Source organism: Panicum virgatum, chromosome 9N (genome assembly GCF_016808335.1).
Source record: "Panicum virgatum strain AP13 chromosome 9N, P.virgatum_v5, whole genome shotgun sequence".
Lineage (NCBI taxonomy): Eukaryota > Viridiplantae > Streptophyta > Magnoliopsida > Poales > Poaceae > Panicum > Panicum virgatum.
This window is the reverse complement of record NC_053153.1, coordinates 801239-814078: the sequence shown is the minus strand read 5'-3', so window position 1 is coordinate 814078 and position 12840 is coordinate 801239. Positions and strand designations below refer to the sequence as shown.

The window sequence follows — 12840 nt, the reverse complement described above, 5'->3', positions numbered from 1 at the left end:
TCCCGCCCGAATGCGGAGGCTATGCGTGGGCTTTCCGCCTCTCGCCGCCGCGCGCGCCCCGGGACCTCCCAATGGATGAAGGAGGCGGGGGTACGCAGAGCAGCGTTGGGGGGGAGCGCTTGAGGGATGTATGCAGGGCCCGAGGAGGTCGATGGACTGCCTTCGCGCGGGGGGCGAGCTTGCCCCAGATCCAGAGCAAGGCCAGGCGGGGGAGGAGCTCGCCCAGCGAGGGAGCAGGCCGGCGGCGCCGTGGGGGTGTGGAGCGGAGGCGAGGAGGTAGAAGGAAGACGAAGAACCTGAGGTTGAAGCAGAAGCTGACGTGTGGGCCCAACGCGTCAGTGAGTGAAGGCATAAGGTATTTTGGGTCATACGAAAATATGTGGGTCTGTAAGTGGGTCCAAGAGCATCAAAAACGTACAAAATGGCATGGTTCCAAGAAGTGAAAAATTATAATGACAAATTTCAGAATAAATTAATTGTAATGGCATATCTCAAAAATTAAAAAATTTAATGGCATGAATCCAAAAAACCCTTAAAAGATCTTCTTGAAGTAAGCAATTTCCTCCGAGCAGGCAGGCCTTGTTTAGTTTCCAAAATTTTTTAAGATTTTCCGTCACATCAAATTTTTGGACACATATACGAAGTATTAAATATAATTTTAAAAAATAACTAATTGCACAGTTTAGCTGAAAATGATGAGATAAATCTTTTGAGCCTAATTAGTATATGATTGGACACTAATTACCAAATAAAAACAAAAATGCTTCTGTAACCAAATCCAAAAATTTTCACCAACTAAACACGCCTTCAGTTTCCTCTAAATTTGTTTCCCAGCCATCCATCCATTTGTTTCCCGAGGCGCCTCCGAGGAATTTTGAACTCCCCCCTCGATCTGCCACGCCAGCCACCACGGCATTTGAGCTCCCGGCGAGGGTTCGGGCGGCGGCGCAACATGGCCGGGAAGAAGACCACCCCAGTAAAACCCGCTCCTCCCTCCACCCAGCGCAACGGCGGCGCCACCCCCGGCTCCAAGGGCCGGCCAAAGCAAGCTTCGGGTGAGTCCTCAGCCGCCAGCGCCAAGGCGCGGTCGGCCCCGAAACCTCGCAAAATCACCCAGGAGAAGCCGGCGGCCGCGAAGAGGAAGCGCGACAAGCCGGAGCCCCAAGAGGGCGGCAAGCGTAAGAAGCAGCAGGCGTCTGGCGACGCGGCGACGCCCGCGAAGAAGAGGAAGAAGGGCGACGGCCCGGAACCCAAGCCCGCGAAGAAGAAGCAGCAACCCGGCAAGCCGGAGAAGCCCGCGACGCCCTCGAAGAAGCAGCAGTCATCCGGCAAGCCGAAGAAGCCCGCGACGCCCGTTAAGAAGCAGCAGTCACCCGGCAAGCCGGAGAAGCCCCTGACGCCCGCGAAGAAGCAGAAATCAACCAGCAAAGCGGAGAAGCCCGCGCCCACGCCGAAGAAGCAGCAGCAGTCACCCGGCAAAGCGCGGAAGTCTGCGGCGCCCGCGACCACTCCCACGAAGAAGCAAACCAAGAGCGAGAAGCCCACGCCCACCAAGAGGAAGCGCGGCGACGATGAGCCCCAAAATGAGGCCAGGAGCCCGAAGAGAGCTTCCGGCGATGGGGATGCGCCCGCATCTACGCCCCTGAAGAAGAAGCGGAAGGACCAGAAGGCGGCTGCGGCCGACTTGGGTTCGTGCAGCTTCCCGATGGCGCGGGTGCGGCAGCTGATGCGGGCCGAGGACGCCACCATCCGCGCATCCAATGAGGCTGTCTTCCTCATTAATAAGGCATCGGTACGACCCCTCCAATTTTCCTCATTTCTACTCCAAATGTAATGATTAATGCTAGCAATTCGATATGATAATGGAGGATTAAAGCATCGTATCCTTTTTTTTTTCCGGATTGCCATGGTTTAGTAATTAGGATTGATTTCTATTGAGTTATTAAGATTGATTTACTTTGGTGATGCTGTCGGCACAGACAAGATGTTTGATGAATTGCCTTAGATATTGGCTGTAGACATTCACCTTCAATGTTCAAGGCCGGGATTTTTCAATCTTAAAAAAATTGTCACCCGAATCCATCCTGCCCGATTTGTGTTTCTGCACTGTGAATGGGTGCGCCTTTTACCTCGTATATGAAAGAGAAACAAGTTGCCGTCGAACTTGCTAGTGGAGTTATGATGACCTGTCCTAGTGCGTCTTCACTGTTTTGCAGGGACTTCTCTGACTCATTAGGTCCATTTTACTGAGCTGCAGGATTTCATTAATTAGATTATATTAGCTAGAAATCCTTGCCTACCCAGTGCACTAGAGGAGCTATGAATGCCATCCAGAGAGATGTTCATTGCCTTGTGTGGGGTTTCCAGATTTGTTGTCTGTCACTTTTGTACATTTGCTTGAAACATTGCATTATCTACTGGTTGTCATGATAACATTCCATTTTTTTTAGCTGATTTGGTTCTCCACAAAACATCCACTATCTAGGCTTGTTGTTGGTGTTTGCTGACAACTGACATACTTCCTTTCACAAGGTATTGATTGGGTGGAAAACTCTGAGTTAGATATTGAAGAAATTGGTTTAGGTTCCAATTCATTGATAATTTACACTTACAAGGTGTAATTGGACATGAACCGTACACTTAAGCTGATCTGGATAAATTAACATTTTCTATCAATTAGATATTGGAGGATTAAAACATCATATCATTATGTCCATTTTCTACCAATTGGATGATTTGATTCTCACTGCAGTTGTGATATCAGGAACATGTGCCCCCCACCCACACGCACACACCACCAGTCCCACGTCTCCCTATTTGTATGTTTTTACTGTGTACACCAACACCATACATGAAACTGGTTGCCTTCAAACTTGGTAGCTAGTGGAATTATGAAGACCTTTCCTAGTGTGACTTCATTGTTTTCCTGGGACTGAAATATTGGTGCTGTACTGTTGTCTATCATATTCTTGTGTATTGAAATATAGGTTTATGTTACCATTTACTGAGTTGTGGGGTTTCATTAATCAGATTATATTAGCCTAGTAGTTCTTACCTGCCAATTGTACTTGAGGAACTATGAGGTTACCCAAAATGTCAGTGGCCAGGTATGGGGTTCCAGATTTGTTTCATGCCACTTTTAGCTCATGTTCATCTGTTTAAATCGTTACGTTGTCAACTAGTCTGCAGTCTCCATGGTAATAAACCATCTTTAGCTGACTGCATTCCCCATGGAATGCCCAGTACCTACTGTCTAGGCTTGATTCTGCTGGCGTTTGTTTACACCATTTCATTTCACAATTCATACACTGGCAGAAAACTCTGTGAGTTAGTTATTGGAGAAATTGGTTTGAGTTTCTGTAAAGTTGATGATTGCACATGAATCATAAAAAGATTGTTGGAGATTGCCTTAACATAGAATGCAACAAAGAATTAGGTTTTTCATTACTTTTGGGGAAAACAATGGTTGTACTGCTATTGCAACTTGCAGCATGCATTTCTATACCATTCATAAATTTGGCAATACCTGCTGACATTCGATTCTTGCTATATTTCTGTAATTTCAATTGATGTTGTATTCACACTTGTAAACACAGGAGTTATTCTTGGGGAAGTTTGCATGGGATGCTTATCGCAATGCTGTGAAGGATCGTAAGAAGTCAATTATTTACGATAATCTTTGTAAGTTGGCCCTTTCTTCCTCTCAATTTACAGTTTCTCTTCATCATCTATGCTTAAAAACGCAATTCAAGGTGGACGTTGTGTCTTCATTTAAGGTTGTCTAGTAAGACATACACAAGTTGAAGAAATACGTAAGACATACAAACATGTGTCCTGGCATGGGCGTTCGAACGCCGCCAATCCGTGCCCACGGAAACATGTGTCGCCAGCAGCCACCTTCCGTCACGCCCCATCCAATGCACGCCCACGTCGACCTCCAAGGCGCCCTCTACGGCCGGAGTGCCAGGCTCAACACCAGCAACGTCCGGCGCCCCACTCAAGCTGGCGGCTATTGCCGTCAGGCGGTTCAAACGCCTATCACCTGAAGAGATGGCACAACGGCGCCTTGACGGCCTGTGCTTCAACTGCCCCGAGAAGTTCTCGCGCGACCACGTCAAGTACTGCACCGGCAAGGGCATCTATCTCCTAGATTTGGGCGCTGACGAGGATGCTTCGGACGGCAGTGGATCTGATGATGACCTCAAGGTCTTGGTGGCGGCCATCACTGGCATCCAGACGAATGCTATGCTTCAACTGGCCACCATTGCCCGCGACACTCATGCCATGGCCCTGGTCGACTCAGGCTCTACTCACTCGTTTGTCGACGAGTCGCTGGCGCAACGTCTCGGCTTTACCCCGGAGCCTTGTCCCGGCCTCTCCGTCGGCATGGCGAATGGTGATCACGTCACCTCTGCGGGGGTGTGCAAGGCGGTGCGCCCCGTCATTGACAAGGAAGAGTTCACGATTGACCTTTTCGTCATTCCCCTAGGCGGCTTCGGCATCGTCCTTGGCTGCGACTGGCTCCGCTCACTCGACCCCATCCTCTTGGACTTCACCAACCTGGCCATGGTGTTTTGGCGGCAGGACCACCGTGTCCAATGGAGCGGCATCCGCAACCAGGCCACTCTTGCGCGTGGTGGAGGCCGACGCGCGCGACCTTCTGACTGCCCTTCTAGCTGAGTTCGCGGACTTGTTCGCTGAACCCAAGGGCCTTCGGCCGGCGCATGCGTTCGACCACCGGATCCATCTGTTGCCGGGGACACCACCGGTGGCCGTGCGCCCTTACCTCTAAGCGCAGTTGCTCAAAGATGAAATTGAAGCCCAATGCCAGGCGATGTTGGCGCAAGGGATCATTCTCCAAAGCACGTCAGCTTTCTCATCTCCGGTGCTCTTGGTTCGCAAATGCGACGGCTCGTGGCGTTTTTGCGTGGACTATCGTGCCTTGAACATCAAGACGGTGCGCGACAAGTTTCCCATCCCGATTGTCGAAGAACTGCTGGACGAACTCAAGAGCGCGGTGTTCTTCACCAAGCTGGACCTACGCAGTGGCTATCATCAGGTCCGCATGCACCCCGACTACATCGCGAAGATGGCGTTTCGAAATCATGACGGGCATTTTGAGTTCCTAGTGATGCCATTTGGCCTCACCAATGCCCTGTCTACCTTCCAGGTGTTGATGAACGCTGTGCTGCAGCCGTTCCTCCGTCGGTGCGTCCTCGTTTTCTTTGATGATATCCTTATCTTCAGCAGGTCATGGTTGGAACACCTAGAGCACGTCCGCGCTGTCTTCCTCGCACTGCGACAACACGGACTCATGCTTAAGCGCTCCAAGTGCTCGTTCGGGGAGCAACGGATCCAATACTTGGGTCATGTCATCGCCGACGGCGTCATGGCCATGGACACTAACAAGATCAGCACAGTGCAAGCGTGGCCCCTGCCCCATTCCATTAAGGCGCTTCGCGGCTTCCTCGGGCTCACCGGCTACTATCGCCGGTTCATCCACGACTACGGCGCCATTGACGGCCCTCCTTAAGTGGGAAGCTTTCCAATGGACATCGGCGGCAACAACGGCCTTCGATGCGCTTGCGCTCAAACAGGCTCTCACGTCGGCGCCGGGCCTTCAATTGCCGGACTTCGACAAGCCCTTCATCGTCGACTGTGACGCCTCCGGCACGGGCTTTGGCGCGGTGCTTCATCAAGGAGACGGACCGATCGCGTTCTTTAGTCGCTTGGTCGCCCCAGAACATGCCAAGCTTGCTGCGTACAAGCGCGAACTTATCGGCCTCGTCCAAGTTGTCCGGCACTGGCGGCCGTATCTCTGGACGCGGGAGTTCATCGTCCGCACCGATCACTGCAGCCTCAAGCACCTCCTGGACCAGCGGCTTGCCACCATTCCGCAGCACATGAGGGTAAGCAAGTTGTTCGGCTACAGCTTTCAGGTTGATGATTGGGTCTGGCTTCATCTTCATCAGAGCACAGCGGCCGGCATCACCGACCGCTCAAAGGGAAGCTGACGCTATGGTTTTATGGGCCTTTCCAGGTGATCGAACATATTAACTCCATGGCGTACCGCCCGCGTCTTCCTCCTAAGGTGCGCATTCATGATGTCTTCCACGTCGTGTTCCTGAAGAAGCACCATGGCGCGCCACTGTCGTCCGTGGTCGCCCTGCCTCCCATCGCTCACGGCTGCGTGCTACCGGTCCCGGCTAAGGTCCTTCGGGCTACACCGGCGCGCAATTCTTGGGCCCTGCTGGTGCAGTGGGAGGGGTGCAGTCCAGCGTAGGCTACATGGGAGCACCTGCCAAAGTTCAAGGAGAAGTACCCATCGTCGAAGCTCGAGGACGAGTTTTTTGGTCGAGGGGGGGGGGGGGGGGGAGTGTTGTGGACACTTTCATTGGCAAGAAATACCAGCGCAAGAAGAAAGGAATCGTGGCTACAGCTGAGGAACTGAAAGATAGTTTTGGTTTTGTTTCCTTTTTATTCGACTGTAATTCAGGGAGTGTTTGTTACATGGAGACTCTATATCATTGTAAGGGCTGCGGCTCATTAAGGTTAAGCAGAAAAGATAATCCCTTGTGTGCTCAGAGCCTCTAGCGAGGGCGAGCCAGGGTGTTATCAATCTGCCATTCGTGTTATCCTTCCATAAGCCATATCAAAAACAGTCATTGTAGATTGTATAAGTACACCACTGATGCGCGGGAGACAACTAGTCCCTTAAACAACGTATAGATGGCAATCAATTTGATCCTTTTTTTTCATGTTCTTGTGGGCCTTAGAGCATCTCCAACAGCTCTTGTATCCTGGTTTGGTTATCTAAAAAATAGAAACTCACCCAAAAACTGGATCCAACAGTGTATGTATCATACTCTCTATTGTATCCTGTCATGTAAATCATCCTCCACGCTGGCAAATTTGCCTCCCCCATCCGTCCGCTATCCCACCCCCACGCTCCCTCCCTCCCGCTGTCCTCTCTCCCCCACGTGCTCGCGCCGCGCCATGTGCTCCGGCGTCAGCACGAGCTCCGCGTCGACGCTGCTGCCGCCCTCCCTCCCCGGGTACAGCAACGCCTTGCCGTCGAACTTGTTGGCCCTGCCGCTACGCACCGCTAGCGCTATCCCCCACCCGAAGTCGCAGCCGTACATGTCGAACCGCGGCGAGCTCTCCATCATCACGCCGCTAGGGTCGAAGTAGCGCAGCGTGTAGACGACGGGATTGGCCGTCCACGCCGCCACGCGCGCCCGGATGTCCGCGTCCGTGTGCGCCGCCGCCGCCCACCCGTGGCCGCGCTCCAGAGCAGCTCTGTTGCTCCTCCTCCTTGCGTGCGCGGCGCAGCTACCACCGTTCCCTGGCAGCTCCTGCGCCCGCGCGGGTCCTACTCTGTTGCTCCTCCTCGTGTGCGCGGCGCAGCTACCGCAGGCCGCAGCTCTATCTCCCACGCGGAGCTGCTGCCGGCTGCACTGCGGGCAGGCCCGCCGGATCCACGCCGGCCCGTGCCGCGGAGGAGTGAGGGGCGGGGAGGAACTCAGGGGCGATGGCCGCCGGGCCGTGCGGTGGTCGTTGGGCGGCCTGGGTTGGCGAGCGCGGTGCTGGGGTGCTGCTCCGTGGGGGTGCTGGGGTGCTGCTCCGAGCAGACGCCGCCGCTGGGGTGCTGCTCTGTGGCGAAGCGGCCGGCGACGGGGTAGTAGGCGACGAGCGCGTCGGCGAGCGTGGCCTGGAGGTGGTCGACGAGGCGGGCGGTGGAGAAGGGCGGCGGCGCGTAGAGGCGGCCTGGACGCGGAATGAGTTCCCCTCGTGCCAAGGATGCTCGCCGGCCTCTTCTCCCTCGCCGCCGGTGAGGAATCGACCGGTCAAACTAGCGGCCGGCCAATTTTGACCCTGGCGCCTGGAGGCAGAGGAGGAAGAGAGTTTTGCTCGTGCTTGGTTTTAGATAAACTGTTGGATTGCATAATTTTTTTCTAGCTATTTTGTTTTACATAATAGCTAAATTAGACTTTTAGCTACCCATAGAAGAGCTCTTGGAGTGCGTAGCTGTGAGTCTGTTAAAGCTTGCTCTATTGGGAAAATAGACACCCACCCCTTACCTATCTAAACATAGTCATTTATATGTACATTAACTATTAATTTTACGGATACTGTGAATTAATTTAATATTTTTCATCCAAGTCCTAGCTGTGCTCCCCCTCGCACTAATCTTAGCATTAAAATGAAGCCTGTTTCGCAGTGGGTTTGTACATAGTATCATTTTCTTTTGTTGGTGTATCTGATGCCACCTCTGCTCAATTTTCAGCAACAGCTGTCTGCAGCCAGAAGGGTTTTAAGTTTCTTTCAGGTAAATAAATGTTCATCTTTTCATTTAAATCTCTGGGAAGGTACACAGCTGCTTTTCTGTATAAGGCAAGACGAACTGACCAGCTCATTCCTGCATTTTTTTTTTTCAGATTTTGTACCACAGAGGGTAACAGCAGTGGATGCTTTAAAGACAACAACGGCTGGCAACAAATGCTAGATTGTTAGTCTTGTGTTGAGGCATGGTAGGTTATTTGTTGAACATGTGCGAGTAAACCTATGGTACTGAATTCTATACTATCGTATATCCATCCAATTGGCAGATGATGCATGGCCCCCATACCCCACCTGGGATCTGTACTAGTAGTCCGAAGATTAGGGTGGACTGAATGCTTCATCTGGGCTGGGGCATGTTGTGAAATGCTTGACTCTGCAAATTAGATGCTTAGACTAACTTCAACAGCGATAGGCAAACGTATTTTTGCCTCTCCGATGGCTACTGTTCACGAAGGCATCCCGTCCAACAGATCACGCAAATGTGGGAGGCAATTTGCATTCGAGGAGAGAGGGAATGCAAACGCATCTGCTCCGCCCCGCCGGCCGCGCCACGCGCTGTTCTGCCCCACCGCGTCGTGCGCCGCCGGATCTCGCCGCCCGCGGCGACGGAGATGAAGCGTCGCCAGCTTTCCCCGGTCCTTGCGCTCTTGCTCCTCGCCCTCTCCTATCGCCGCCACGGGCAAGGCCGGCGCGGGGCGAGGCCGGCCGGCGTGTCCAGGCGGCAGAGGACGCCCCGGCTGGCAGGGGAGGAGGCGGCGGCGGACCAGAGGAGGAGGAGGAGGCGGCGGAGGACCAGAGGAGGCGGCGGCGGAGGACCAGAGGAGGAGGAGGAGGCGGCGTTGAGGGAGCTCCACCCTCGGACGGCGCCGGCTCCACCTTGGTCTCCTGCCGCAGGCCGCCGCGAGGAGAAGGAGAGGGAGGGGCAGGGAGCTCCGGCCAGGGGAGGAGGGAGCTCCGGGCCGCCGCGAGGAGGGCTGGGGAGCAGAGGCCGGCGATGGCGGCGGCGCCCCACGCGTGGCCGTCGAGGACGCGGGGTCGGGCAGGGCCATGGCATCGAGCTCGAGCGGCCGCGCGCAACCCCCTCCTGTCCCCCTCCGCGCGCAACCCCCTCCTGCCCCCCTCTGAGGAGGCCGATGCCAACCGCTCCCGCCCCGCCTTCGCTGCGTCACCACCCCGCCACCGCACTGTGCTGCCGCCACGGCACTGCCGCGCCTCCGCCGGGCCTCGCCACCGCCGAGCGCACAGATCCGGCCGCTCCGGGCCCTGGCGGAGGGCCAGTGAGGGAGGTGGGGCAGAGGAGGGAGGAGGGAGCCGCCACTGCTCGGCCGGCGTGGCGAGGGAGGAGGGAGCCGCCGCCGCTCGCCTCATCCGCTCCGCCTGGCCCCGCCGAATCGGCGGAGGAGGGCGCGCCGCCGCCGCAGCGACGCCTCTGCTCCCTCCCTTCACAAGCGGCGCGAGAGGAACGGCTGGCGGGTTGCATCTGCTTTTGCCTCCGTGTGTTGGAGATGAGGATTTTTGCGGGCGGGATGCATCTACTGTGTATGAAGTAAATTGGGGAATGCCTCTCTCATTTTGCATCTCTTTGTTGGACTCAGTCTTAGAGCAGGAGTAGGACTTGAGGAGAGAACCAATCCAAGTTTGTGTGTATGTATCGTATGAATTTCTTCTGGATTACAAACAGTATTGGTGCTTGAAGGTTCTTCTGAACTGTCTCGTCTGCGGGAGAGTTGTTGCGACTAAAAGGATTCGAAATAAGGAGTCGGCTCTGGCCTCTGGGAGCCAGCCAGGTGGCCCAGCCGGGAAAGGAAAACGGAACAGGCCGAAGTAAAAGGCGGCAGCTGAATACGGCGCCCACAAGCATACACACTCCATTCTGTTGTACGTAGTAGTTTCGAGTTACATACAGACAGGTCACTCCATTGCTTAACTTAAAAGTAGAGCACAAGAGCTTCATGCATGTTGGAGGTACTTGAATTGTAAGCAGTCGAAGTTTGACCACTGGCCCATTGCTGTGACGGGAAGAGAGTGCACTCCAGAAAAGAAGAAAATGCAGAGCTTGTGCGTTCGCCATTTCCACCAGCATCCTCCTCGTTTGCTGTGGAGGCGAACCTGGCGAGCTTTGTGTCCAAGTGTCAACGCCTCGATGCCGGTGATCGATTCCTATTACTTGGATGGAAAGGTCCGGATGGGCGGAGTAGCGAAAGCTACGCGTGTGCATCGGTGATTCGCTGCCGTGGAGGCACAGGCCCTCAGGTCACGTGCACGTCCTGACTTGCTGATGCCGCGACCGCGAGAGCAAGGTTCCAACCAAAACCAACGAACAGCTGGACGGTTGGAGACCATCGATTTGGTTTGGTTACGGTGGTGTGGGTGTCCATGGAAAACAAAAATCGTTCCGACTAAGCAAAGGATGCCGTGCCCGTGCGTGCTACAGTAGAATCATATCATACGGACGAGTAGGCTTAAAAAAAAAAGAAAATTCGATTCATGCCACCACAACTCCGTGAAATTGGGTGTCATGTTGAAAATCATGCCACTCAATGGCATGATTTTCAACATGAGATCCAATTTCAAGAAATTAGAGTGGCATGGATCCAACTGACCCTAAAAAAATATGCTAGGCTCTATTTGGATTTCGTAGCAAACTTTGACTATTAATTAGAGATATTAAATAAAGACAGTTTATAAAATTAACTTCACAATCTCTGCTCTACTTCGCGAAATGAATCTAATGAGATCTTTGACTGCACGATTAGAAAATGATACACTGTTCCTCAAGATTTTCAACCGTCTGTCTTCCCTGCAGACAGTTGGGACCACCAAATTTCGTTGTGGAGTCAACAAGGCGGCCAAATGGCAACCCAAATGTTAAGTGTGCGCACGGGCCAGCCAACCAAGAAAGGCGTTGGCACTTTTGGTCGTTGCCATGTCTGTCCATCGTTTGGCTTTCGCATCAATCTCCGCTCGTTTCGTTTCGTTTCTCAACATACTGTATAAACATCTACTGTATGAACCGAAAATGGCTGTTACAACTGCTCCATGGACGGAAATGGCTGTTACAACTGCTCTACTGTATTTGGTGTGCTTGCTCATGAGCCGGAGGGGAGAAGGCCCATTTCTTTTAGGTACGCAAAAAATAACTAGCACATTCTCAGTTAAATAACCCACCACCTAGTAGATCTCGGTCAGGCTTGCAACAACCATGCAGTGGGGGAAACAGAGATCCACTGCTGCTAGTACCTATCTATGCTTTGGATCTGAAAGCTGTGCATACCGATGCCGTGATTATTGAATCACCAATCAATCTATTTTAGTAGCATCAACAATTGCAACGAGACATGATGACGTGGTGTACAAAAATGATGTATCCTCCTCGTCTCCATCCATATATATGAATATGTATCGGATTATTTATTTATGTCTTCACCACCAAAGAATGAACACTCCACACACACACACACATACACACCAATGGAGTAGAATGGAACAAGAAACAATCTATGAGACCGACCGATGGATGAAGAAAGAAGGCGGACGCATCACACCAACAACGGATGCGTGCGCTTCTGTTCACCAATCAGTACTAGTGCTGCATTGTATCTCTCAGTTTCAGTGGAGATCGCAAGTGCGTATCTATCGTATATATGACCATTGTACTCTGCTAGTAGTAGTAGTAGCTAACCAGTATGTATGATCCGATCCGTTCCGATCCAAGCCACCGATGAAGCGGAAGATGATCCATCAGACGAGCTCGAGGCGCGCGGCGTAGTCGGCGTACCTGGCGCGGCGGATGTTGGCCCGGCGCTTCCTCCAGACGAAGCAGCCGAGCCCGACGACCGCGGCCGCCGTGAAGGCGCCCACCACCACGCCGGCCTTCTTGCCGCCGTTCATCTCCTCGCGAACCTCGCCATCATCAGCGCCACTGGCCTGCTGGGCGGCGCTGGAGGCCTTAATCTCCTGGGCCGCCGGGGCGGGCGCGGGGGCGGACTTGCGGTCGCCGTCGTCGTCCTTGTCCTTTTGGCCGTCAGCATCCTTGTCGGCGGCGGGCGCTGGAGCAGCGGAATGCGTGTGCGTGGGAGGCGGGGAGGAGGACGGCGCCTGCGCGGGCGAGTCGGAGGGGGCCGCCACGGGGGAGGTCTCTGGCGGAGCCGGAGGCGATGAGTTGGCGGCGGCGTCGGCAGCGGAGGCGGCAGGGGGCTGGGAGATTGGCGAGAGCGCGGATTTGGTGTCGGCGACGGAGTCGCGGGGGAGAGGGGAGGCGGCGGAGTCGGAGGCGGGGCCGGCGGCCTCGTCCTGGGACTGGGAGCGCGCGGCGGAGGCGAGGAGGAGCGGGAGGAGGAGGAGGAGGGCGGCGCGGGGCAATGCCGGCGCCATGATGGTCTGAGGCGGGCGGCGGCCGAAGCAGAGCAGATCTGCTTGGTGTCTCTCTGGTTGCTAGTGGTGGTGTTTGATTTTAGGTATACTGGGGAGGGGCGTGGGGATCGGCTGGGCTGGCGC

General features: G+C 54.2%; 2 protein-coding genes across 4 annotated transcripts; one reads left to right on the top strand and one right to left on the bottom strand.

Annotated features, from left to right (window-relative positions):
* Positions 1-850: 850 nt before the first annotated feature.
* On the top strand, positions 851-8772 carry LOC120687402 (neurofilament heavy polypeptide-like). Of its 3 annotated transcripts, none has more exons than XR_005680710.1 (4): positions 851-1792; positions 3597-3681; positions 3777-5909; positions 6041-6752. XR_005680710.1 is itself a non-coding variant. In XM_039969389.1 (4 exons), exons 1-4 carry the CDS (start codon positions 953-955, stop codon positions 8504-8506), a joined length of 1035 nt encoding a protein of 344 aa, XP_039825323.1. In that variant the 5' UTR covers positions 854-952; the 3' UTR covers positions 8507-8772. The 3 variants fall into 3 exon arrangements, 2 of the variants coding, with proteins under 2 accessions (XP_039825324.1, XP_039825323.1); XM_039969389.1 differs by lacking the exons at positions 3777-5909; positions 6041-6752 and adding exons at positions 8288-8329; positions 8439-8772 and having other exon boundaries at positions 854-1792; XM_039969390.1 differs by lacking the exon at positions 3777-5909 and having other exon boundaries at positions 853-1792.
* Positions 8773-11601: 2829 nt separating this feature from the next.
* Positions 11602-12819, bottom strand: LOC120687439 (mucin-1-like). Its single transcript, XM_039969439.1, has one exon. It carries the CDS (start codon positions 12715-12717, stop codon positions 12085-12087), a length of 633 nt encoding a protein of 210 aa, XP_039825373.1. The 5' UTR covers positions 12718-12819; the 3' UTR covers positions 11602-12084.
* Between the last annotated feature and the right edge of the window lie 21 nt (positions 12820-12840).